This window comes from Perissodus microlepis, chromosome 1, assembly GCF_051167445.1.
Source record: "Perissodus microlepis isolate ML-2025 ecotype Zambia chromosome 1, ASM5116744v1, whole genome shotgun sequence".
Lineage (NCBI taxonomy): Eukaryota > Metazoa > Chordata > Actinopteri > Cichliformes > Cichlidae > Perissodus > Perissodus microlepis.
In genome coordinates, this window is record NC_140461.1 from 21,221,025 (window position 1) to 21,245,644 (window position 24,620).

Genomic DNA, 24,620 nt, shown 5'->3' on the forward strand with positions numbered 1-24,620 from the left:
ACCCACTTCCTATTAAAGTATTATTACAAGCAGAATGAACCCCTAACGTCAACATACTAATGAACATACTGTTCATACTGTTATAAAGTCTAAGAGATGCAGATTTTACCAGATATGAAGTGTCCAATGATGTTTCATTAAAATACTAAATTGTATCATCTTGCAGTCTTTTATTACTTCTAAATTGCTCATATGTTGCCTATTTGGAAACACAGTATAAAAGACAGAGTCTGTATAATTCTAAGGAAACTTGAAAGTAAATATTTGGTACACTGCCTAAACTGGCTCAGGCAAACTTTGCTCTTCTTTGGATGTTGAGTGCCTCATTCAACATGATTCACACTTCTTCAATAACGTTAAGGTCCACACTCTGGGGAGGCCAATCTGTGACTGATAGTGTTCTATTGTGTGTTTGCCTATCTGCATACGCACCGACAGTGTGTTTAAAATCATTGTCATGCTGAGAAACAAATCTTTTGCCAATCAGATGCTTTCCAGACAGCACTGCATGTTGAGTCAAAATCTGATAATTCCCAACACCAAATGCAACCCCAAACTATGACAGAGCCTCCGCTCATGCCTCTTTTCAGACCTCATCCATACATACTGATAACGATTTGAAGGATTGGTGGAGTCATCTTTTCATCAGACCTGTTGCTACTGATTTTCAGAACAGTTCTTGTGTAATTTGGCATACATCAGCCTTTTCTCACTATTTCCCTTCCTTAAGAATGGCTTCTTGACAGCTATCCTTCCACTGAGACCATTACCGATGGTGCTTCAGTGAACAGTAGATGGATCAGCGGAAGAGCCATATATATCTGATCTTTGCTCAGTTTTTTTGTTCTGTTCCTTAAGGACTTCTAATGGCTTCGGGAACTGCCCATCTGCTGTAGATAGTTTTGTAGGCCTGTCGCTTTTTCTTCTGTCCTCTATTCGTCCAGTTTTCTCAGATTTTTGTAAGGACACACTCCACACTGTGCAGAAATATGACAGGTTTTTGGCTAATTTATCTTTAAGCACCTTGTTGGTGCAAAAAAACAACGTTATGCCTTCAAACTGTTGGACATTTTTCATAAATTCAACAAACACACAGAAAACAAAGTGCAAAAACCCAGGAAAGACACAGTTTAAAGTTGTCATAACACTGATTCATCCATTGAGTTAGTCATTCACAGGTCAGTGTTAAGTGACTAACCAACAAAAATAAAAACATGAAAAATGACAGGTAGAATGAGAGTCTGGCTCCTTGGAAGTAAAATATAATTGAAATTACTTTTGTACGAGACTATCTTTACTATTATTTTCTACCTTTTACTGATTTTAGCTGTGGTGCTGCATCCACTTTGCTTTGAGTGCAATGTTTCCCTCAGCTCAGTTCAACACTTCACACAGACAGTGACTGGCATATGTATGAATTGTGTCAGTGTCTTTTATAGTAATAAAAATAATTACACTTAGTGTATATGCTATGACTTTGACTTTTCTTAACTTGTGTTTTCCCTTGCGTGGCATCTTTGGAATGCTGTTGTAGAGCAGACATAAAACAGGTGTTATTCTTACTTTTATGAGCTTAAAGAGATCAGAAGTGGCATTTTGTTACTGTTGAAAATATGCAAGTGAGGCATCCATAGCGTTAAAGCCCCTTTGATGGTATACAAATCCGTGTCTCAGCAGGACTGAACAAGGGATGATGGAGAGTTTTAAGAAGTGAATGACAGTGGAGGATGCATATGAATCACTTTAATCAGTTTTATATTGCTTTAACAGATGCTTGTGCTCCGCCATGGTGCTGTTACAGTGGAATATTTGGTATGCACAATCATCTTACACCAGACAGCTTAAATACAACCAGACACCTGCTGCCTTGAATTGTGTAGCTTTAATGCCTTGCTTGATTTACACAATGGCATAAAAGGAAATAAATCCGACTATCGTGCCATGACAATATAGTAATGTTGCCGCCTAGTAAATCCCTCCTTTCAATCAACAGTTCTCAACAATTCAGTGAGCACACAGTCAGGAGTTTGCTTTTATGGTGTCAATGGCATTGAGAGAAACAGCCCAGGTGGGCCGGAATAACTCGCTGTTATAATACAGCCAGCATTAGCATAACAGATTGATGAGTCAGATTCATGGCTCCTGACGTGATATGAATATGATCAAAGCGAGATGTGAGTGTTGTGTCATTGCCATAGATTCCATTATGGAGTTACTATGGAGTACATTCAGTTTATTCAAATACGACAGTGCCCATCCTTTTGTGTTCTGACAATGACTGCTGGTTATGTTGCTAATAAACAAAAAACTGAAAATCAACCAATTTTAATCTTCTTGTTAGTGGAGAATAGACACTCGCACTCCCCTGCTGTGGCACGTTTCAAGGAGAGTAACACTAAAGACTCCCATCTCAGGTTCGTAAACTAACTTATATATTTAAGCGAGCGTCATATACATCATTCACTTAAAAAAAGGTAGGCCAGCTCACCTGTCTTGTAGTGTGTAATCTATGTTTTCAGGGGAAATCTGTCCAGTCACAGGATGCCGAAATGATGTGGCCCTCAGGTTGTGGCTGCAGGACAGAGGGAGAGACAACACCAAGAGAAATAAGAAAAGGAGTATCAAGTCATTAATCATATTCCTTCTGGATCAACTCCCTGCACACCTGTGTTTCTATACTCCTAGCTGTCTGTTGGATGAGGGTAAAAATATCACATAAAGTTCATAAGCTTACAGTGATGATTCAGTCAACAGCAAAAAAATAATCTTCGGTAGCCCTGCAGCCAGCCAAGGCTCATATTCCTTTACACAGAGTGTAGGGCTCAGCATTCCCTGTAAGCCAGCCCACCAAGCTTTATTGATTTCAATTAGATGGGCCATTCATTGCTTTAACTAGAGCATAAACACATGTTACTGTCACATGAAAGAATAGCAAACAGCAGCTACTGGTGACGAGAGGGCTGAATAGCATGACACGACAAGTTTCTATTTGTTGTCTGTTGTATAATTACACGTGACTAAACAATGATGGTAATAATCACTTTTTACACCAAAATAAAATATTTTTCAAATCCTCCTTGAATACAAACTCAACAAACTGTGTCAAACTAAGCCTAAACAAATATAATGCCACGCAGCAGGCCCTGAAACCTGTTTCCAGCAGGTTTACTCAATGGATGATTTCATTCTTACAAGCTTTAAAGTCTGATTGCCCATCCTTATAAACTAATAATTGGGGTATTTTTAGTTTCACTCATTCACTGGATTTATCTAAAGTACCTCACATTTGTTGCCTATCCAGGACAGGTTGCCACTGCTCATTATCATTATTACTCTTTTCCGTTGAACTTTTTCCTTATTTTTTTAACAATTTTATGTTGGAATATTACAAAACAAATGTCGGTGAGCAATTTGCATTGCATTTGATATATTGCTATCATAGATGCAATTTCAGGTTTGAAGTCTCGACTCAGGCAACTTAAAGAAATGGTTTCATTCAAGCAAAAGACAAAAAGGCTGGGAGCAATGATGGGTTAAACAAACAAATAATCCTTTTAAGTTGATACTTTTTACTAGTGATTTATTAAATTCTTCTCTCACTGTCTCTCTTTTGTTTCCTTTAATCGTCACCGTCATCGTTTACAGCATATTTCACCACTGAAGCTGAAAAATACTGTGCGCTCACAGGGTAAATACTGCTATGCAGAAGCTAAACACTTTCATAAGCACCCGCACAGGCACGGATAAACACATTGCTGAGATAAAAAAATGTTTACACTATGTTCACTTAAAGTGTGCTAGGAGTAAATAAATGATTATAGTGCAGTGGGAGGTGGGGTGGGGGGTGAATGCTCTGAAGGAAAGCTGCTAAGTTTCAGTACCATACAGACGCAGAATGATAGAAACAGAAAGTGGTTCTTCACTGCATCACCATGCAGCAAAGGGAGGAGGAAACAAACAGAGCAGGCTGGAAAGATTTATGAGTCGACATTTCAGCAAAGTTCACAGGAAAAAAAATCCAATTCTGCAGATGTAAAAACATAACTTCAAGTATAAACGGTATATAAAATACATGTTTACGATCACGTGTATCCTGCATTGAATTCAGCATTTAAATATCCATAGATAAACAAAAACTTGCACACCCATGCATTCGCACACGCAGAGATTTGACCACTCATAATTTGCTGAGCTGAACTGGGCACATACAGGCAGCAGCACTGCACCAGGCTCCCCTGTTAATTAGGAATCTGCATTCTTTGAGGCTTTTGTTTTAGCCGCATTACTTCTGAACTATTTGTCACGGAATTTGAAGCATCCCCAGCTAATGTACCAACAATGCAGCACACTGGGCCCATTTGGTTGGAGAAAATTAGCTTCCTTGAAAGCTTGTGACAATGCTTTTTTTTTTTTAAAGGACGGGGGAATAAACGTCCTGTATGTGAGCTACCGAACAGCCATCTAAATTATGTAGTGGGGAAGCACCGAAGGTTTCATTTAGTTGCACGATTTGTTTAAAAGAGTTTTGTAAGTCAACACAAAGAGCAAAACAAAACTTTAAAAAGATGACAGTGTTTTCAGTCATCCTGCAGTTGTTTCTGTCTGCTATGAAGTCAAATGTTGCAATATAGCAATGAGGGACGCATCATCTGATAACTATGCAGTATATATTATCCTGACAGGAGTTCAAGGCTTGCATATTTCAGCATTCAAAACCATCGGGTCAAGAGTTTTACCAGATAAAGCAAAGAATGATTGATGTTTCTCCTTGCAGTGAACTTCAAGAAGGCATGTCTCATTGCGTCAGTTTAAGCTGAGCCACAAAAAAGGGGGCTGTAAGTAAAAATACTGGTTTAGTTTGCCCAAATGCAAACACCCTTACACCATCAAATGGAGCTTTTTATATGAACTGAAATGAGTTTGATATACAGTTGCCAAACTCTGAACACCAAATGACAGTCTGTTTTTTTTTTTCATGTGAACCAAAAACCTTCCCTGAGAAATTTGTGCAGAAACAGCAGCACTGCGACTCAGTTCCTACGAGCATGCTCTGTCTCTCTTTGCTGCAACAACTGGATTCAGCCCTGGCACGCTATGCAATATTTTGCAGCAAAACAAGACGCTCAGCCTAATCCCTGTCCAATACATGGGTTAGGTCCAGACAGAAGGGTACCAAGGGCAAGGCGCTGTGGACGGAGCACCTAAGACTCTCTCACACCAACAGAAACACCTTGAGGTTTCTAACTAATCCAGTTTTTCTGTAAGAAATTAATCACACTACGAGAATACAATGAAAACTCCTTGTACAATCGTTACAGAACTTTTTCAAGAACAACAAACTCCAGTGGGAAAAAGAAAACTGTTCCCACTATGAGAACATATCTCTCTACCACTATATACTGCTATATAATACACATAATGGCAACAGTCTGACCTGTTTTGAGATCATGCATCATCATGAAGCCGCTGGACTTGCCGTGGTGCCAGGTTATCCTCTCGGCACTGTGTCAGGTGGAAGATGCAGAGGGTCTCTCATAGAGGCTGACATCCACAAAGAGCAGAGTAAAGTGGAGCCAGCAGGATATAGGCTGAAGGGGGAGCTCTCCATCTCCACTTTGTCCTGCTTAAGCGTGCTATCTGAGTTTCAGCCCACACTTACTGAGTGGATGGTAGAGAGCTATCTCCCTCCCATCAGGGGAATGCCTCAGTTACTTATCAGATCTTCCTCCCTTTCCATTTTCTCTTCGCTCCTCTCTCTGTTTCTCTTTCCCTATTTCCTGGAATTGAGCTTTCTGCTTCCATAAATCTCTTTCAGGGAAATATATGCAGCAGCCCTATACCTATGGCTGCTATTAAACTGAGAATAATTTATCTTTGACATCAATTCAGTCTTTTTGTTTTGTTTTGGACATGGCAGAGTTTTTGCTACTGCAGCCTAATCATTTCTTAAATAATGCGTTATTCATTTATTTTAGTAAATGATTGTCAGGTTCATACATTACTGATATGCCCTAAGTAACAACACTGCAAGTAGAGACACCAAAAGGACTTGACAGCAATTTTCTCACAGATCACAAGCTTTGATTGGCCAGGTTATTCCTGTTCTTTCATACTAATGGTTTCTTCCATTTCCAAGTTCAAGAACTGGAAAGGAAAATGTAAATAAAAACAGAATCCAACAATTTACAAGTCTCATCAACCCATATTTAATTCAAAACACAAGTTAAAAAACCCCAAATGTTTAAACTGCACCACGTCTTCTAAAACCTGTATATACCTTTTAGCATTGATGGTGGCTTTCCAGATGTGCATGCTGCCAATCTCAGAGGCACCAGTGAACCCCTTTACCATCAGAGATGCAGGCTTTTAAACTGAGCGCTGATACCAAACCTGATGGTTCCTTCTCTTTAGTACAGAGGAAACAGTGTTAGTTGAAAAATGTTCCTCCAGCTTTTACAGCCTTCTTTACATGTGTGGTTGCTTATAATAACATTTCTCAGTTCGAACATATGAGATGTTTCCTGTTCTATTGTGAATAAAATCTAGGTTTATGAGATTTACACATGATTGCATTATTGTTTTATTTACACTTTTTCAGAACCGTTGTTTACACATTTAAAGTTCATATAATAAACTGTACGCAGTGAAGTCAGCTAAACATGCTCACAGCCACCACAGCAACAACATCAGTTTTGGAAAACATCTGTTGTGCAGTCAGTGAACTGCTTTAAGCTGGGACTGTTAAAATAACTATGATGACATTGACAAAAAGCACGAGAAAAACTAGAGTGTTTAAACTGGGGTTAAACCTCAGAGTGTCTCCTTTTGACGCTGGTTTAACAGCAGTATTGATCTATGCTAAGAGGGAATTAAAAAGTAATCAGGTAACCCAAGGGAGCCGGTGGTACCAAAATACTGTAGGCCTATGAAAAATATTAAATCCAACAGACAACCAAGGATTATTGAAGTTAATAAAAATGTCATGTTTCGGCTGTGTGCAGGCAGGAGAAGGACCCAAACGCAAAACTCACCACGCAGGAATTAAACTCAAAAAGCTGCTTTATTGCAGAATGGCACAAAAAATATAACTAAACTAAACTGGGACCTGGATAAACTGACATACAGGGAAACACAGCCATGAGTGAGACTACGACACTGACAAAGAGAAACACAGGGCTTAAATATACTGAGGGATAACGAGGGAATGAGACACAGAAGGAGAGCACAGCCGGGAGTAATCAGGCTGGACGAGACAAGGGAAGCAAAACTAGAAACACTGACATGAGACACGGACCTTCAAAGTAAAACAGGAAACACACTGACTGAACTCTAGACATGTAAACTTAACAGCAACTGGAGAGACAGAACATAGGAACCTGAAACATGGTTTCAGCCACAGTAGACACAACATGGACCACAGGGAAGCCATATTACAAAACCTAAGAAATAAACCTATGATAACCATAACTGAAACCTAGGGAAATAACAAACACAGTACAGCAAAGGACTCAAAACATAAACCATAATATAAAAAAAACACAAGAACTCAAAAAGCTGGGTCAGAAAGACCCAGAACCGTGACAAAAAAAGACTTCAATTTGCTTTTTCCTGTACAGTTTTAAATTTTTAAACACAAATAGCAACTGACAAAACTGCAATGTGATACATTAAACAATAAGCTAGAGAAACAACGGCTATAATGGTTAACTGTATGAACACAGGCAAGAAGAATCTCTTTCATTTCCACATAGCACCCAATAATAAGTGTCACAACAGGTGTCTAAAAATTCAGTGAAGCAATGAGAAAGTGTTTACATGATGGAACTAACTCATTAATTATAAATGAATTGTAAGACAGACTGGTTTGATACATTTTGAAAAGTCATATTTTTTCCCAGATCCATTTGGAATCAACAGAACAACAAATCCAAGAGTTATCTAGCAAATTTGAGTAGCAGATGTATATTATTCTATAAATATTCAAATACCAAGTGGCATTAAAAAAAACTGTGCCAAACAATAAGTTAGAATTGGGTGACTGGTGAAGATGTTTGGTTTTTGGTTTGGGGTGGGGGGTTTTTGCCCAGTTGACAGATAGACTTCCTAATCCCATACTTTTAGATACTTTTAGATACTATACTGTATCTAGGGCTGCCACGATTAGTCGACTAGTCACGATTACGTCGACTATCAAAATCGTCGACGACTGATTTAATAGTCGACACGTCGTTTGAAGCTCTGTAAGATCCCAAAAGACGCAGGAATAAGTAGTAGGATTTAAGAGTGTAATAACGGACTGAAACAGAAGATGGCAGCACTGCATGTACAAGGATGCCAGCTGCCGTTAAACCCCGAAGAAGAAGTAGCTCTGTCCCAGAATTCATAGCGCAGCCCAGCTCAGTTTCCAACAATGGCGGCAACTAGATAGTTTTAATATTACTCTTATTATTCTTTCTGGGTCACAAAATAAACGTTTAATATATTTTCAGGCGAGAATGTAGCTGTGTAAACCTCAAATATCTGCTCAGTTTATCAAGACACCACATATTTTCAAAAGCGCTCCGACGTTTTCGGAGACGTCTGTTACCCACTAGCTCGATAGTTAGCCGGGAGCAAGGCTCACTAGAGCCGTGAGAACACCGGACTCCCGGCAAATCGTTTTCAAACCCACCGCCGTCTTTCGCTACTCAGGTTAAACATATATGAGTCACTTAGATAACTTCAAAATGTTATTGTTTGGCTTTTTTTTAGTATTTTATTTGTTCCTGAGTAAATCGGTTTGGCTGAGATTAAAGTTATAGTTTTTACACAGCTGAATAAACGTCAAGCAGACAGCTGATTATCAGAAGTGTGAGATGCTCGAGAATTTACTCCGGTGTCCTGTTATATTTTAGATAGCAAGGAGTTTATTAAACTTCACCGAAACAATCTGCAGATTTCATTAAAATTTAATAAACTATCATCTTGCCTTTATTTTTAGTTAGCACATACCTTAAACACTTAAAGCTGTAAGCTAATGATAGTTATATAAGAGCAGATGCTGCTGGTGCAATAAGCTGTACGTTTTACGTACAATGGATGATGATCTGATTAGTCGACTAATCGCAAAAATAATCGGTGACTAGTCGACTATCAAAATAATCGTTTGTGGCAGCCCTAACTGTATCTATACAATATACTGAAAATGTGATGGTATTTATTTATTTATTTGTTTTTAGTATGATGGGTACCACGGCTTCAGTTCTTCCAGAACCGATGGGGGCAACAGCCACAGGAAAAAGTACACAATGAAGACTAGTACAGCTGCCACAACTTGTTGATAAAAAAATAAAAAGTACTTCGGGTATGAAGGTTTGATGGTGATGCACAGATATAGTGATGACCAACACTGAAGGTGTGAGCACTCAGAGCAGTATTCTCCTGAACAATAGGTGATGCTGCTTAGACAAAATTGATGAGATATTATTTCTGATGTGTGGTGCCACTTGCAAGGGCGAGAACAGAAAGTATAAAGGGCCTGTTATACTTGTAGCAACTTTCGTAGTCTACTTGGCAACCATCCTAACATCTCATTCTGTGTCCAGTCAACAAAATATGTATAATGTAATATTTTTTATATTTTACAGTAACTGCTGGCAATTACAAAACAACTTTGTAATAAAAGTTTATGTTTCCGTTGCAATACCAAATAGCACCACAAAGGAGTGCCTCCATGATTTTGTTGGTAAACTACATTAGATAGGTGCCCACAGAAACTCACCAGTGATTCTCATCGTTATAGCGAAGGTGGAGTGCGGTGGAGAACTATGTGGGCCTTGTATAGTTGACTTTGAGTACCGTAGGACAAACATAGTATCAGCCTAATTTTTCTGTCTTACACAACTCTGAAACACTGGAAGTCTTGTGATTGTTAAGGCGTCCACTGAGTCAAGAAGATGCACTGACAGCAACAGCAGCTGCACAGAAATCTGACTCTTGAGCCAGTGTGCTTACATAAATCATCTGCCTGCATTTGGCCTCAGAGAAATAAAAACTACAAATCAATGTTGTGAAATGAATCACAAGATAACAGCAATCATTTAATTGAGCTGGGCTGCTGATTTAATTTCCAGACCAGTGCAATTAGCTGTAATGAATGTACAGTATCATTAGTATCAGTAAGTTGTTAGTGTGCAGATGATAGGCTTCAAAAGAATGAGATAAAAGCAAATCAAAGATGTGCTGGAGATATGCACACATGACAAGCCAAATGAGGTGCCACAAGCTGTTAACGAAGTCTGTAATAATACTCATGTCTATGCGTGTAATACCCCACCCATGCAACGAGAGCGTGTTACAGAGTGCGACGGGACATTACATCATAAGGGAGATATCGTGGACCTCCAGAAAACACCCCATAGCATAGGAGGCAAAAATAATTAAGCCTTAATAATAGTGGTTTGTGCACAGGGAGCCATTAAGGAGATAAGCATTCAGCAGCAGGATTTCTGAATGTTGACTGAGCGTTATCAGTTTCATAAAAGAGGACTGCAGCAGCCTCGCTCAGCATCATTTCCCTGACATTTGTGGAAGAATTATCTGGGCAGTCTCTCCCAAAAAGCTATCGGGAGATTCAACTGCAGTTCAGTATGGAAATGAGGGATACGAGCTTCACACTGAATAACTGGATTTTCCCCATCACTGCACTCATTCATCATCAACTACATTGTTTTTAACAGCAGCAACACCAAGCTGAATTGGTAGCATGACACAATGATTGCAGCTGAAGGACAGCTGTGTCTCTAAGATGGAATAAATGAAATGGGAAAATCTTGGTCCAAGCTTTACTTAATGGAGCACAGTCATCCAGAAAAGAAAAAAAAACACTATTCAAGTAGCACTGGACAAAGACAGGCTCAAACGGGCCCAATGTGGCTCAAAAACAGGTGCACAGACTTGCCAGTGTCTGAACATCAGTCAAACAAAAGGGTTGGCAGTAATTGAAAGAAGTGTTGTCTTATTAACATTCAAAGCATGTGCAGTTCTGACGCAGCACATTTCATTGGAGTCACAATTGTCCTTTGGTCATGCTGTTGCAAAACAAGTCTGGCAACAGCTAATTGTTTTACAGTGAATGTAAGAGAGACTTGAGTTGGACCAATAATAACAAATGCATGGAAACCTGATTTAAAAAACTGACAAAAGTAGATGTGGCTGTTGAGATTCTGATCTCTTATATTTACTATTAAAAAAACATTAACTCTTGTTATTTATTTGTTGAAGATTGTTATAAACTCCAAATATGCCAGCAACTGGCAGGGCAGATAAGGCTTTGGGCACTGCCTCCTCTTTTCCACTGGCATTAGTTTTAGCTGGCTGATAAATATTTATAAAGGGTGATAAGTAGTAATTCATCAAAGACACTGTGTTAGTATAATGCCCCAAAACATGACAATAAAATGGCTTTTAAAAGCTTATTCCAGGGATCAATAATAGAGATATGCTGTGACAAAGAAAAAGTTGGGAAGTCTTCTGAAGTGAGCATTACTCAGAAAAAAAAAATCAATGGCAGGTCCCTGCAGCTTTTTGGGTCAATATTTAATACCACAGATTTATCCACACGTTACTTGATGAATATTGATGGCCAAGACCAATGACAAATCACATTTATTTGACGTCTTCAATTTTTGCTAATAAGAATTGTCACATTTCTTCGAGTAATAGAAAGTAATGTTATATGTCTTGTAACCTTAACGGGATGAAGTCTACTTCACAACATGCTTGTGAAGTGTGAAGTGCATACATAAAGGAGAACATATTGTGCTCATTTCCAGCTCCATATTCTTATTGTTGGGCTCTACTTGACTAACCCTGAGTTCATCCACTATCTGAAACAGGCTGTTTTAGCTTCGTTTCCTCTTCCCTTTAGGCCAGTGGTTCACAAAGTGTGCGTTAGGCAGCACAATTGAGGCATCCAGCCACTATACAAGGAAAACCTGGGGGAAATATGACATAGAAATAAGCTAAAAAAAATCAGTTTGTAAGAAAAATAATCAAACACGAGTTTTCTGATGCTATCATACTGAACTTTATTTCTTATTTTATTTATATTTCTTTATTTCTATAACTTTATTGTAGTCTGATTTCAAATTTCAGGGGGGTTCTGAAGTAGCATATACCAGAAAATGATGGCACTGTTATAGCTCATGAGGTTGAGCCAGATGGCTATTTCAAGGGCCCAGGTTTGGTTCCAAGCCTGGGTTTTTCATGTATTTCCATCTATTTCTATCACCTTGCATATTTTAAACGGTAAAAAGTCAAGGTCTCAAATATCTCAAAGATTTTTAATGTCTATCAACATGTTTTGGTTTTGTTTTTATCACAGAACAGAATATTATGCACAGAAAGCATCCGGCAGAGATGCACGCTACTCAGCTAAGCAGACTGATTTCAGGTTCCAAGCAAATGATTCCAAATCAGGAATTAGGGCTCCTTGATGAGCTAGCCAGTCCTGATCAAGGAGATCCTGGACACGGTGTCTCTTAAATGCAAATGCTGTTTCATGCTCCATGAACTGGAGCATGCTAACCAATGTCAACTAACACAGCAGGATGAATGTTGCCCCTTTTAGACATGTACTCCTTTCTATTAATCTGAGGGCATATGAACCTTTCTGATTGAATCTAGTAACATTTACATTTTTTTAAATGGCATGAGTCTGCCACTTTCCATCTCGCTTGCTCACACGGTCTCATACTTTCCAACTAATCTCATGCCAAATTTGAGGAAGTATCAAACTTGCCCTATGATGGGGCAAGAGTTAATGAAATGATGAATGTTCCCTCTTCTCTTTTAATAATAATAATTATTATTATTATTGTAAAGTAAATCTGTACAAAATACAAAGACTTCATTTTTTTCCACATTTCCAGAGCAAAAGAGCGTCACAGCGAAGTGTGTGAAGTTGCAACTTAATTACTGATTATAATAAATTATTTGCCACATTGAAACAGACCTGATCAGGAGCTAACCACAAATGACACTGTGTTCTTCACTTTACAATCATACAGTCTGATCATTTGTTTGATCTGTATGATGGATTTAAATGTGAGAGTTGTGTGAAAGTCTGAATGAAGCCATGAGAACATTAACATCAAAGTGAACTATTTCTGCATGACAGGATGCCCTTGTTGTAAGAGATGAAGGCAGCAATATTATGTACCCCATGCCTAAAAAAGGCTTATGTGCCAACACAGACTTAACTCCTTCCTTACTGACACAGACAGGAAGGTACTGTATTCTAGGTCATTCTGAAGTGGAGTGCTTCAGTTCAGTTCAATTACATTTTTATGTACAAGAGCAGTAGCCTCAATGCACAACAATATTAAAAAGAAACCAAAATTATCCCATAATCCCCATTGAGCAAGCACTTGGCAACAGTGGAAAGGAAAAACGTGTTTTTAACAGGAAGAAACTGCTGGAATAACCAGGCTCAGGGAGGGGCAGCCAGCTGCCATGACCAGTTGAGAGTGAGAGCAAAGAGAGACAGGACAAGAGGTAAACTATAATAGAGAGCCCAAGTTTAATAATTGCTAATGATTAAATATAGTAGTTTTTCACAGGGAGCGAAAAAGAAATGCTCAGTGTGTAATTCCCCCCCAACGAAAGCCTAAGTCTAATACAACAAGACTATAAGCTTTACGAAAAAGTAACGTTTTAAGCATAATCTTAAAAGTAGAGTGAGTCTGTGTCCTAAATCCAAACTGGGAGCTCACTTGCATATAAAACAAAATCAAGCAAAAACAGTCAAAATAATTAAAACAAATCTTAAGCATGAAATATAAAATGACAAAACAGATCGATTTCTTTCTTTGATAACCTGATTTCCCCTGTGGCTAAGGAACACTGAACTAGAGCATATGCTTCTGTTTTACATACTGAGCCTCAGGCTCAGCAGCTAAATACAGAGCCCAACCCGCATCACAAAGCCAAACACAGCTAAACGCTTAGCTGTGCAATGTAGGACAGAAGAGGATGTGAAGTGTGCAGGAAAGCTAAAGCTGAAAATCTTTGGGCAGAAGATAAACACGGGGCCATTAGCTGTGCGGACTCCAAAGCTAAACATACCACCAAGATCCAACAGTCAGATCAATTTTACCAAAAGTCACCAATTTTGACACTTTCATAGTGCGATAATGGTTTAACTCATTAAACTTTTATTGCACCTTCTTACGTTATGACTCATTTGAATTTGTCTGACTCACCCTTGAATCTCCCCCTTCCCACCCATGTGTAGGAGGCTTAACTAGCAAAGTGATCATGGCACTGTCAGCAGAATAAAATATATTAAAGAGCATGAGCCTGTGAAATATAACAATGAATCAGAAGAGATAAAAAGATGTTAGCTCCCCCATTCCTTCTGCTCTCTTCCTTCTATTGTCCCTACCCATAGCCTCCCATCTGGGTAACTTATGAACTAAAACAAGGCAGTACATAAAAGCAGCAATGCGTCATTCTGGAAGCAGAACAAATAGACAGAAGATAAAATACTTCACAGGTCAGCGATATCCTGTAACACCCTTTTCCCCCCCATCTAATTCCTGTAAAAACACACAACACAACTGAATTAATTAGTAACTCAGGCCCATAATGCAATGAGCTTGTCTCTCAACTCAAAGATGAAAAATGGAACAAACATACTCGAAGGTTTTACTGAGCTCTTAATCTTGCCATCAGATGATGTATAAAGGTGAATATAAAGACAAAAATAAAGTCGACTGAAGCAAAGTTATATGTGTTAAAGTTTAAGAAACAGAGACTTGGAGGAGAACATACAAAGTTGTGAAAAGTTAGAGTAACTGAAGAAATATTTTCCCTCTTTGTACCTTACATTCGTCTTTGATGGCAGGAATGGTGATAAATAAATTGTGCAACATATCCTTGAGGAGAGAGATTAAGGGGAAAAGTCTGGCTGGAACAACCTATAAAAGATTTTTAAAAGTAAAGGTCTGTCAATAAGCAACAGTCTTCATCTGCAGTTTATGTATCTGGCACATAGCAACATGTAAGCTAAATTAAACCCCAGAATCCAGCACAACATAGTAAGGTGGTTGTTTAAACTATCATTTTTCAAGCAAACCTGATGATAAAGCATAGCTGTGGCATCCTTTGTAAAATTATGTCTATGCAATCACATGACAGCCATTCACGATCTGTGTTTATAGTGGGGCAATGTTTTTGAGCAGTGACATGCATATAAATGAATTTACAAAAAAGACTATTCCCAACAACCCGTCAGATTAAACATTTTCAATAATCAGTGCCAAAGCAAAATTATGAAAGAAGAGGAGATGAGAGAATTCTGTGGAAATCGTCTGTATATCTTTCTTGCACTCAACTGCATTCGTCATTGATATTCATAATAAGTGTCAGAGCTGTCACAGCATCTTCCCTGTAAGCATAAAACTGATTTTGCAGTGGTGCATCATGCACAGCCTCTTAACACTCTTCCCATGTGTACACAGATGTGTTGTATGGGTGGGGGTGGGGGGGGTGGATGCAGCATTATATCTAGTATATAATTTACATGGCAATCGATTCAGCAACACCAAATATCGATATTTCATGAAATAAATGAATATACTCGGGGAATGCTATGAACAAGAGCGCTCATCGCATGCACAATCATCTTTACTTACATTAAATCAGCTCGACCAAAAAAACATCCAACACTGGACATACTTAGCTTGACAAAGCTACTTCCTAATTCAGAGCAAGCTAATGGCTCAGTCACACGAGGAAAACTAGGACAAAAAATGATTGTATTGATTTATTGTTTTATTTTTGTTTTGTTTTTTTAATATTCTGCAACTGATGATTGCCCAGGACATCCAGCAAAAAGTTGCAGTCTGACTTGGACTGACTACAATCCATCTCAGAGAGATTGTCAAAGATTAGCAAATAATTACTGCCTAATTTATAAATGCAGACAGATTGCCAGCACATTGCCATCAGTGTGAATGAGCCTTTGTCACTGAGCACAGCTCGAGGGGACTCAACTCAGCTGGCTGCAAACTACTTGTATTCTGGTTATATTTAGAATAGGATGGTTGCTGAATGCAAATGTAACAGTTAAATTGAAATTTCTGTTAAATGTGATTTTCTGCTTAAGTAGACAGCAACAAATATGTGATTTTTATGACTTATCGCAGTTGATTGCTGATTTATCAGAAACAGATTGCACATAATTGCCAACTTGACACCATTAAATTGCAGACTGATAGCAGACTGATAGCAGACTGATAGCAGACTGACTCTGTCTCAAAGCAACATAAATTGCAGATTTTAGTGACAGTGTTGGTATGTTTGTCAATCTCATTTTGCAGGAGAAAAAAAAGACAACTTTATCTTATTGGATAATACAGATACTGACTACATTTATATTTGTGGATATAATGAGCAATTGAAAAAAGGTGACAAATCGCATTATATGTTATTGCAATACTCAGCGTATCATAAAATGTTAAAAGAATTGCAATAATACCATATTGTGAGTGAAGTATTGTGATAACATCACACCATGGGTTGTCTGATGATTCCCACCTCTAATGTGTAATGCTTTCTTATGCCAGTAAACCTTTACAGAATCTTCAGTAACCCAGCTTGTCTTCACTTCTTCAGGTGACAGTGAGAGATGACTGCTCTTTCTTCAGAATAAGAGAATCAATTGCATACAACAGCCATGAAAAGATTTATAAAAAGACAGATGAAGAGTTCCTGAAAAAGTGAAAACTGTTGAACAAAAGCACAAACCAAAATGTGGCTCGTCACCACTGTGTGCATCAGAGTTATCTGGACTAGCATCACCAAGTAAGTAAGAATATGTGGCCTAAAAATGCAAATCTTAAAAATATGTGTCTTAAAAATGCAGGCACGGCCTACCTCAGTGCTAGCCCCATGCAGCAGCAGTTATCATTTATGAGGTTTATTCCGAGCATTTTTCTGTCTTCGACCTGTCTGCACCCAGTTTTGAACAATACCAAATGATGGATGTGCAGAATGAATGTGTCTGACTCGCACAGCGAGAATATCTGTCACGTTTCCCTGAGCACACACAGAGTGACAAACTGCATATGTTCATGTGCACAGATTATCTCTCTGATCTCTAAACCCCATAATCCCACAACATCAAAAACTGAATCAATAAAAAGCTAACAGATAAACAGACTGTGAGCAAGACACCATGTATCAGATACAAAAATTCCAGTTCATAATTTGCAAATATTAAAATAAAAAAACACTATATCTGAATCTTTTTCACAAATAACAACATTTCTTCTATTCAATTTACAGTATGCCAGGCTAGACAATATAAGAATAAACTGCAGTAATTAATAGAGTTGGTGAGCGCCGTATTAAACTGATAGATAAATAATGTGGGCAATTAGGTGGCGATACTGTGGCTAAACTGCACAGACTTGAAACTGACACAGCAGTTTGTTCTGTCTTCTGGGTGAATGTTTTACTTCAGAAGAGCTGGCAGAAAACCTTCTTATTACACAAAACACCGGCCCTCCTTTATTCCCCCTGAGCGTAAAACACCTTCCATAACCCTTTATACCCTGTTTCTTGTCTCGCTACCACTTTGATGCAAGGGGAACAAATCTTCCTTCATTTGAAACTAAATGGTAGAGATGCTATCAGTGCATTGAAAAAAAAATTCCAATTGTTATCAGTCCCTGCATATCACCGTCTCTAGCTTTTAGCAGGCTCAGAAGGTGCTCCTCTTTTATTGTAACCTGTGATAAACAGAGGACAGTATTGGAGGCTCTCATAGGCCTTAAGAGGTGCATATAAAATATCTCATGGAAAATGTCTTAGTAGCCAACAGAGCTTTGTAACATGCGCTATCTAGTAGTATGATGATAGATCTAACTGAACTGCACATGACACATCCAAAAGACTCAAGCTACCACTGAATAGGGTAATAGCTATCTAATAGCTGACAGAGGAGACCACTTAATAGTGATATAACTACTATAGTGTAACAATATCAGTTCAGGGAGATTTATATATACATATCTATATCTATATATATGTGTCTATATATATATATATATATATATATATATATATATATATATATATATATATATATATATATATATATGTGTGTGTGTGTGTGTGTGTTCTCCTGTGCCTTCAGTTCACCATATGCTCTTTACAATGTAGTGAAACAAAGCAGATGTAGCTGTATCTTATTGTAGCCTTAAGGCTTACATTATCTGAACCAGGTTAATCCCCGTTTTCCACATTTCATGAAAGCCATGTCACTTGCCAGTGCTTTTGTCCAAAAGCAGAGAAGCAGATAAACAGCCACTGGATTCTCTAACAATCGGATTCAGCTAACCCTCATGCTGTGAAACATGTCTAAATCCCTTACACAATTGTGTCAGAGACTTTATTATGTCATGCAGCCACTAAATACCCTCTACTTAACCCTAACCAGCACACGTGCACATACACACACACACACACACACACACACACACACACAGATATATGAAATCATCCCGATGAAATGTATTTATTGTAAATGTCTTCACTTCATTTACATTTAGTGACAGTTTTCAAAAAGTGATTATGTTGGTAAGAATCCAAGGCCTGAGGGCATCCAAGTTTGTATAGCACAGCACTTTATTTCTTTTTTCTAAACCACACTACGCTTATCTTTACCATTGAATGTGTACAGTGTATCTAAAATAACGAAGACATTTCTGAAATCTCATCAAGGATGGCGAATGCTTTCTTCCGTCACATTCTTTCCTTCGCGGGACTGAGTCGGCTCTTTCTGTGTGAGGGTGTCTGTGTGCTGGGAGCTACCTGTGCCCAGATTGCCTGAGGCTTAGAGAAATCTCTCCTGCAGTTCTCATTACAGAATCTGAGAAGACACACAACCCAGAGTACAGGCAGCCAATGACCACACTCCCACTGGGGAGTTATATTACAGTGATACACGGGGTTAAGACAAAAAGCGGCTACTCCACGACTGCAGTGCTCTGTGGCAATGAACAACACCCAGGCACCACACACAAAGGCCCCTGCAGTCCAGAAACCACACAACATCAACTAGAATGTGTCGAGGCTTCATGTCTGCTGCACACATAGCTATTTTTTTTCCTGGTATTCCCTTACTGAGACCAGAGGAGCAGCACAGTGATGACATTAAATCCTTCATCACTAGACCGCATGATTGCACATCAAATGTTTAGAATTATTATTTGTTACCAAAAGTATTTTCTTTAACAAAAAACATGTAATAACGCATTGCATCTCTCTCTGTTGGCTGCCAAAGCATGCATGCTATCACAGTTCAACATGGAAATTAAACCGATGGATTAAATTAATTAGGTGAGGGTCCACTTGGCTGGCAGAGGGTAAATGAAGGCTATTTTTAGCCCTCTGTATCCTGTGTGTGAGGAAAGCTTGCTGTGACTTAATAGGTTTATTAAGGCAGGGAAGGTAGGCCACATCTGGTGCACAGCTCGAAAACTCTTACCAGCCAGCAGGATGGAGATTTTACTAGAACAGTCTCTTCCCTGGAATCTCTATCCCACTCACAGCGGCTCAACTAAATAACAGTTTGGGGGATTTAAAAAGGTCACGATCTTAATACACTGAGAAGACCCTCCCTTTTCAAATGCTTTAACCTTCTGTTAAGTATCACCATTATAGTCTATTCTTAGAAATAGTAAGTCTCCCTGGAAATGTGCAGTGGGGCGGGGGTCTGTCCCCTGTATTCAAAGGTATTCTATCCACTGCACCTATTTTTGGTGTTTCATTTTTCAGCCTGAAGTGCTCCAGCCATTCAATCAAAGACATGACCTCTATGTCAGATAAGCATACAAATGAAGCAGGAAGGATGAGCTGTGCTGGGTGTGACTGGGGACTGTTTTGGTGAACTAAACATTGAGTCAGATGTTCAACACTAGAAGGTGAGCATTAGCTAATCCATTAAAACCAGACAACCGCACAGGACTGGAAAAAACTCACCAGAGTCTCATTAATGTTATTTCAACATGTGCTATGCTGTTAATGTAGCATACTGCAATTAAAAGACTATTGATTCAAAGATGATCCAAGCCGTCACGCTCTGCTTTTTGCTGATCTTAGAAGAAATTTTGCAGTGTGGTGTTTACTGCCTCTGTGGCAGAGAGCACTGCGGGGGATCTGGCCGATGCAGAAGCATATGTAGGAATGACAAACAGGCTAAGTAACCTTATCGCTTCAGCTAACATAAAGACCCTGACAGAATGGCAATAAGCTTGATGTAGTTTGTGCAGATCAATAAATGGATGGTTTCCATGTCACATCCCATTTAAAAGTGGCATTAACCACACCAATAAACCAAAGAGCAGCTTCAAAATTGCCGGCTTCAAGCTGCTCTTTGGCTTTTCATACACTGGGCTTCGAGCTGTGTTAATGTAAAGCTGTCTGTCTACAGCAGCATGCATACTATATGCTGCTGTATGAATTACATATATAATCCATTTTGAACAATTATACTAATGTAACAATTTAGTCTTTTATTTAAGGCAACAGCGCCCACTGCATGTAGTTTATAAAGTGTAACATATGGGATTTGAGGTGTGTAAGAAACATGTAACATACAGCAGGTGTGCTGTTTGTCTGCACATGTAAAGGGTCCTAACAAACAGCAAGTGCACTAAGAATAAACACGCACTCCCATGTAAACTACATTCTTTTACAAGTCTGGCTCACTCTGAACTTAGGACTGCATTAAACCCCTGCAATAGTCTAGCCTATAGAGAGATCTACATTAAAGTATACAAGCCCAAGGGATCACAGTTCTGCTGACATCAACACAGCAATCAGTGACCTGTGATCATGAGGCACTGCAGTGAGCATCTCCCTCTCTCGCTCTCTCTTTCTTTTCCCTCTCTGTCTCTTCACCCCCGTAAAGACTGATCCAGTTCACACAGGTACACACACCCTCCAAAAGCAATCACTAGGTTTATAGAGGCATAAAAAGCCAGATGCCTTGTTGGCAGCAAAAAGAGATAGCGGACACTTTTCAGCATGCATCTGAAATCTGCCTGCCTGCATGTAGACTTTGTACAAACACTTAACAACTTGCAATCTAAAGCATTTTATTTCCTGCCTGCTGGAAAGCCTTAGCACAGACACACACACAGCTCCCGACAAGCTACGCAGCAATACAGTCCCATATATGTGCTAAGAGAGGGGCTGGGATACACACCTGTGAGTCGCCCCATACACTGGCTGCCTCTTGTAGGAGACGTGTGAGGTTGATTGTCCTGGCTGGCCCAGCATGTTAGCTGCAGGTCTGTGATTTGCTGTGCTCGTCTCAGTGGTGCCTGTGTGTGTGTACTTCTCTCAGCTGGTAGTGCCGCTGTTGCTGACGTCCTCTGCTGAGCCCCGTGGCGTCAGTTCATTCAAAACATCCTCCTTCCCGCCTTTGCTGCTTAGGTGAAACTAAAAATATATGCAATCACCGAAGTGTCCCTGGTTTCTGAGTGACACCCGTGTGATTGGTATTATCAAGGCCAATCAACCTCACCAATAAATCTTTTAAGAGGTAACAAAGCACAAACTAACACCACAGGTACAAAGAATAAGCCATAACAATATAATCATAATCTCTTCCCTCTTTCCCTCCCATTAACGGTAATCTTTTCTTCCTCAGCTCTCCTCCTTCTCTCTTCTAATAAATGCGTTCCTCAGCAGAGCTCTGTCGCCAGAGCACTTCCCTGAACTGGATGCTCTCTTTGCTCCATTCTCTCTGCAGTCATGCAGCCAATACACAGCATAAAAGGGGGGAGTTAAGGAGGAAGGAAGGAAGGATGGATGGATGAGGAATTAAAGTAAGAAAAAGAGATGAGGGGGTGAGGAAAAGGGAGAGAATGGGTAGCAGCATCCAAAATGCTGCAGTGAGAGCACTAACTGGGACCAGAGAAAAACTACATTAGCTTCACTTCACAGGCTCTCTGTAAAATCCAGGAATGATTTTAAAATCCATCTCCTGACATACAAAGTCCTGAACGATCACATCCTATCACTTCTAAAAGGGGATCTATTATGCTCTTTCTTACTTTCTCTAACAGATATTGTTTCAGTCGTGGTTGCTCATATGAAACATGGCCAAAGTTTCAAAACTGCAGTCAGTCAGTGTGCAAGGGCCCCGACTCCACACTCCTCTAAATGCTTTGTTTCAGACAGTGTTTTTTCTACTCTTGAATCTGTTACTTTCAGAGACACTATGTCCTTAATAAAATCATTTCAGTGCACAGAACCAAACCTTGGTGCAGCCAACCTGGAAAAGATGGGCTTAAAGGCACTTGTTTTAGAAAGGATAATAAAAGGGGCTGCACCAGCGGACAGTATTAGATAGAAAAGGATTGTTTACGACTGGGAAACATGCAAAGCTGTTCTTTTAGAGTACTAAAATAAATCTATCTTAAATATCCAAAAATATCAAAGTAAGTGTTTTAGCAAGTACACTGAGAGCTAAAGCATCCAGATATCAGGCCCCTCTCGTGTGGGACAAGCTCTCAGTTCGGGTTTGGGAGGCAGACCCCACCTCCCCCTCCTTTTGTACTTTTAAGATTAGGCTTAGTTTTTTTTTTTTTTCCTTTTTTCTAAACTCTTAGTTATGCTGCAATAGGCTCAAGCAGATGGAGGTTCTACCATGATGCACTGAGCACCGCTCCTCTTTTTCCTCTCACTTTTACTCCCCCGTGCTACTGCTGCATGTCACATGTGTTTTCCTGTTTGTTGTTCGTCATCACTTTATGATCTTGTCTTTCCACTGGCTTAAAACAGATGGCTGCCCCTCCCAATCATTTGATTGCTAAATTTGGAATACTTGAAATTCTTACAATATAAAGAGCACTCGATTACTTTTGTTGTGATTTATAAGCCTATAATATTAAAACTGAACTGAGTAAGTACTAGACATATACTATGTTGTAAATGCTTATTCTGCCAGATAGTATGATGGAAAAGTTTATTACATGAAAAGGCGATGACTACAGTTTATACTCTCTATATTCCCATGTTACCAGTCTCTACAAATGATCTTCTAATGATGTTTTTCTTTTGCAAACATTACCTCAGTCCTTCTGCATATGCACCACAGGACAATACTGTCCAACATGATGAATTTAAACACCAAGAAAAGACAAAAGGGGAACATTTTGCATAGCGGAGACATCAGATAACATGAGGAAGTGAAGACTATAAACCAATGAGACTGACGACTATGTCATGCTACAAATACCTTCAATTAGCTATTAAAGCAGTTAGGCTTTAAGTGAAAATTAATCTGATGGCACCTGAGCACACAAGTACACACATGAACATGTAGTCGATGTGTCCTGCCGCTGCTGCTCTCATTCCCTTAGTTTCACCCTCTGCTGCTCTTTCTCATCCATCCCCACACTGCTTCACATCTCATTATCATACCACAGGAGTCAGAGGCATGGCGCTGCAAGTAAAGACTTCAACACTGTGGCGATAATACCAGTCTGTCAGATGTCTGGGTCCGACCACCACCAAACACCATCTGAATTATGTCCTAGCCGCCTCTTTCAACATATCCATGTATCGCACTGCACAGTTTTGAAGGTAATTAATTTAATTGCATGGACTAACGCCAACATACAAATCATATCAGATGTAAAACAGCTTCTTCTTCCTATAAATATAATGGCTGTTGACAGCACTACTAGGTATGAAGAGACAAATGGCTACTTGTACACCCTCAGCAGGACTGATATCAAACATAGCACATCAAACGTACGAGGCCAGATACACACAAAAATAAGCCCACACCTTATGAACAGACACAGCGTCCATTCAAACTTTAAAATGACTGTCGCTCATTCAACAACTGTAGAAATGGGCTAAGTGCACTTGTTAAGTTACTGCTTTTGACTGATCTGGTCCCTGATTGTTAGCGTAGCATTTAGCCATATCTTTTGCTAAATGCTAATTATCTCTGTCTCTCCTCTACATTCACTTTAACTTTCTGTTATGTTGGGCAGCTGTAGAGATGCAGGCAAACGCGGCAAGCTTTACAGAGGGGTGGGGGGGATAATGAATGTACACATATACATACATCTGTGGGTGGCTCACCAATACACCATCATCACATTGCTAACATCAGTCTGCTGAGGCGCATCTGATGATGTGATTTCTAAAGTTCCGTAAACACTCCACTGCTCCCCAACATTAAGTCTGCCACTGTCTGTAATAAATTAACTACTATGCAGATTTCTCATTCTAAATGAAACCGTCCAATACAGTAGAATACATAAGTAATATTCACCCACCAGAATTAAATATTAATACATAGAAAGGGCAATCACTGCATTGCATTATGCACTACCAGAAATTAGCACTGTTTTCTTGATAGTACACTTTGCTTTACTTACTTTCCTACTTAGAGATTTTGAATGCAGACGTTTTATTTGTAACACAGTATTTTACTAATGTGATATTACTGCCTGATTTACAGTAGGTGACAGATCAGAATACTCAGAAACTCGCTGCACAAGCAGTAGCATTTCAAAAAGTGTGAAACTACTGAAAGTAATCTA

General features: G+C 39.2%; 1 protein-coding gene across 14 annotated transcripts in view; it reads right to left on the bottom strand.

Annotated features, from left to right (window-relative positions):
* Window positions 1-24,620, bottom strand: part of plekha7b (pleckstrin homology domain containing, family A member 7b) — a 77,036-nt gene that overhangs the window by 38,957 nt on the left and 13,459 nt on the right. For 12 of the 14 annotated variants that reach the window (XM_084934899.1, XM_084934882.1, XM_084934874.1 and 9 more), the window contains one exon: window positions 2,489-2,572. In XM_084934899.1, coding sequence (XP_084791025.1) covers window positions 2,489-2,572 — 84 coding nt within the window. Of the gene's footprint in view, window positions 1-2,488; window positions 2,573-5,434; window positions 5,656-21,259; window positions 21,767-24,620 lie in introns of those variants that run through there. The other 2 variants (XM_084934953.1, XM_084934962.1) reach the window with 2 other exon arrangements.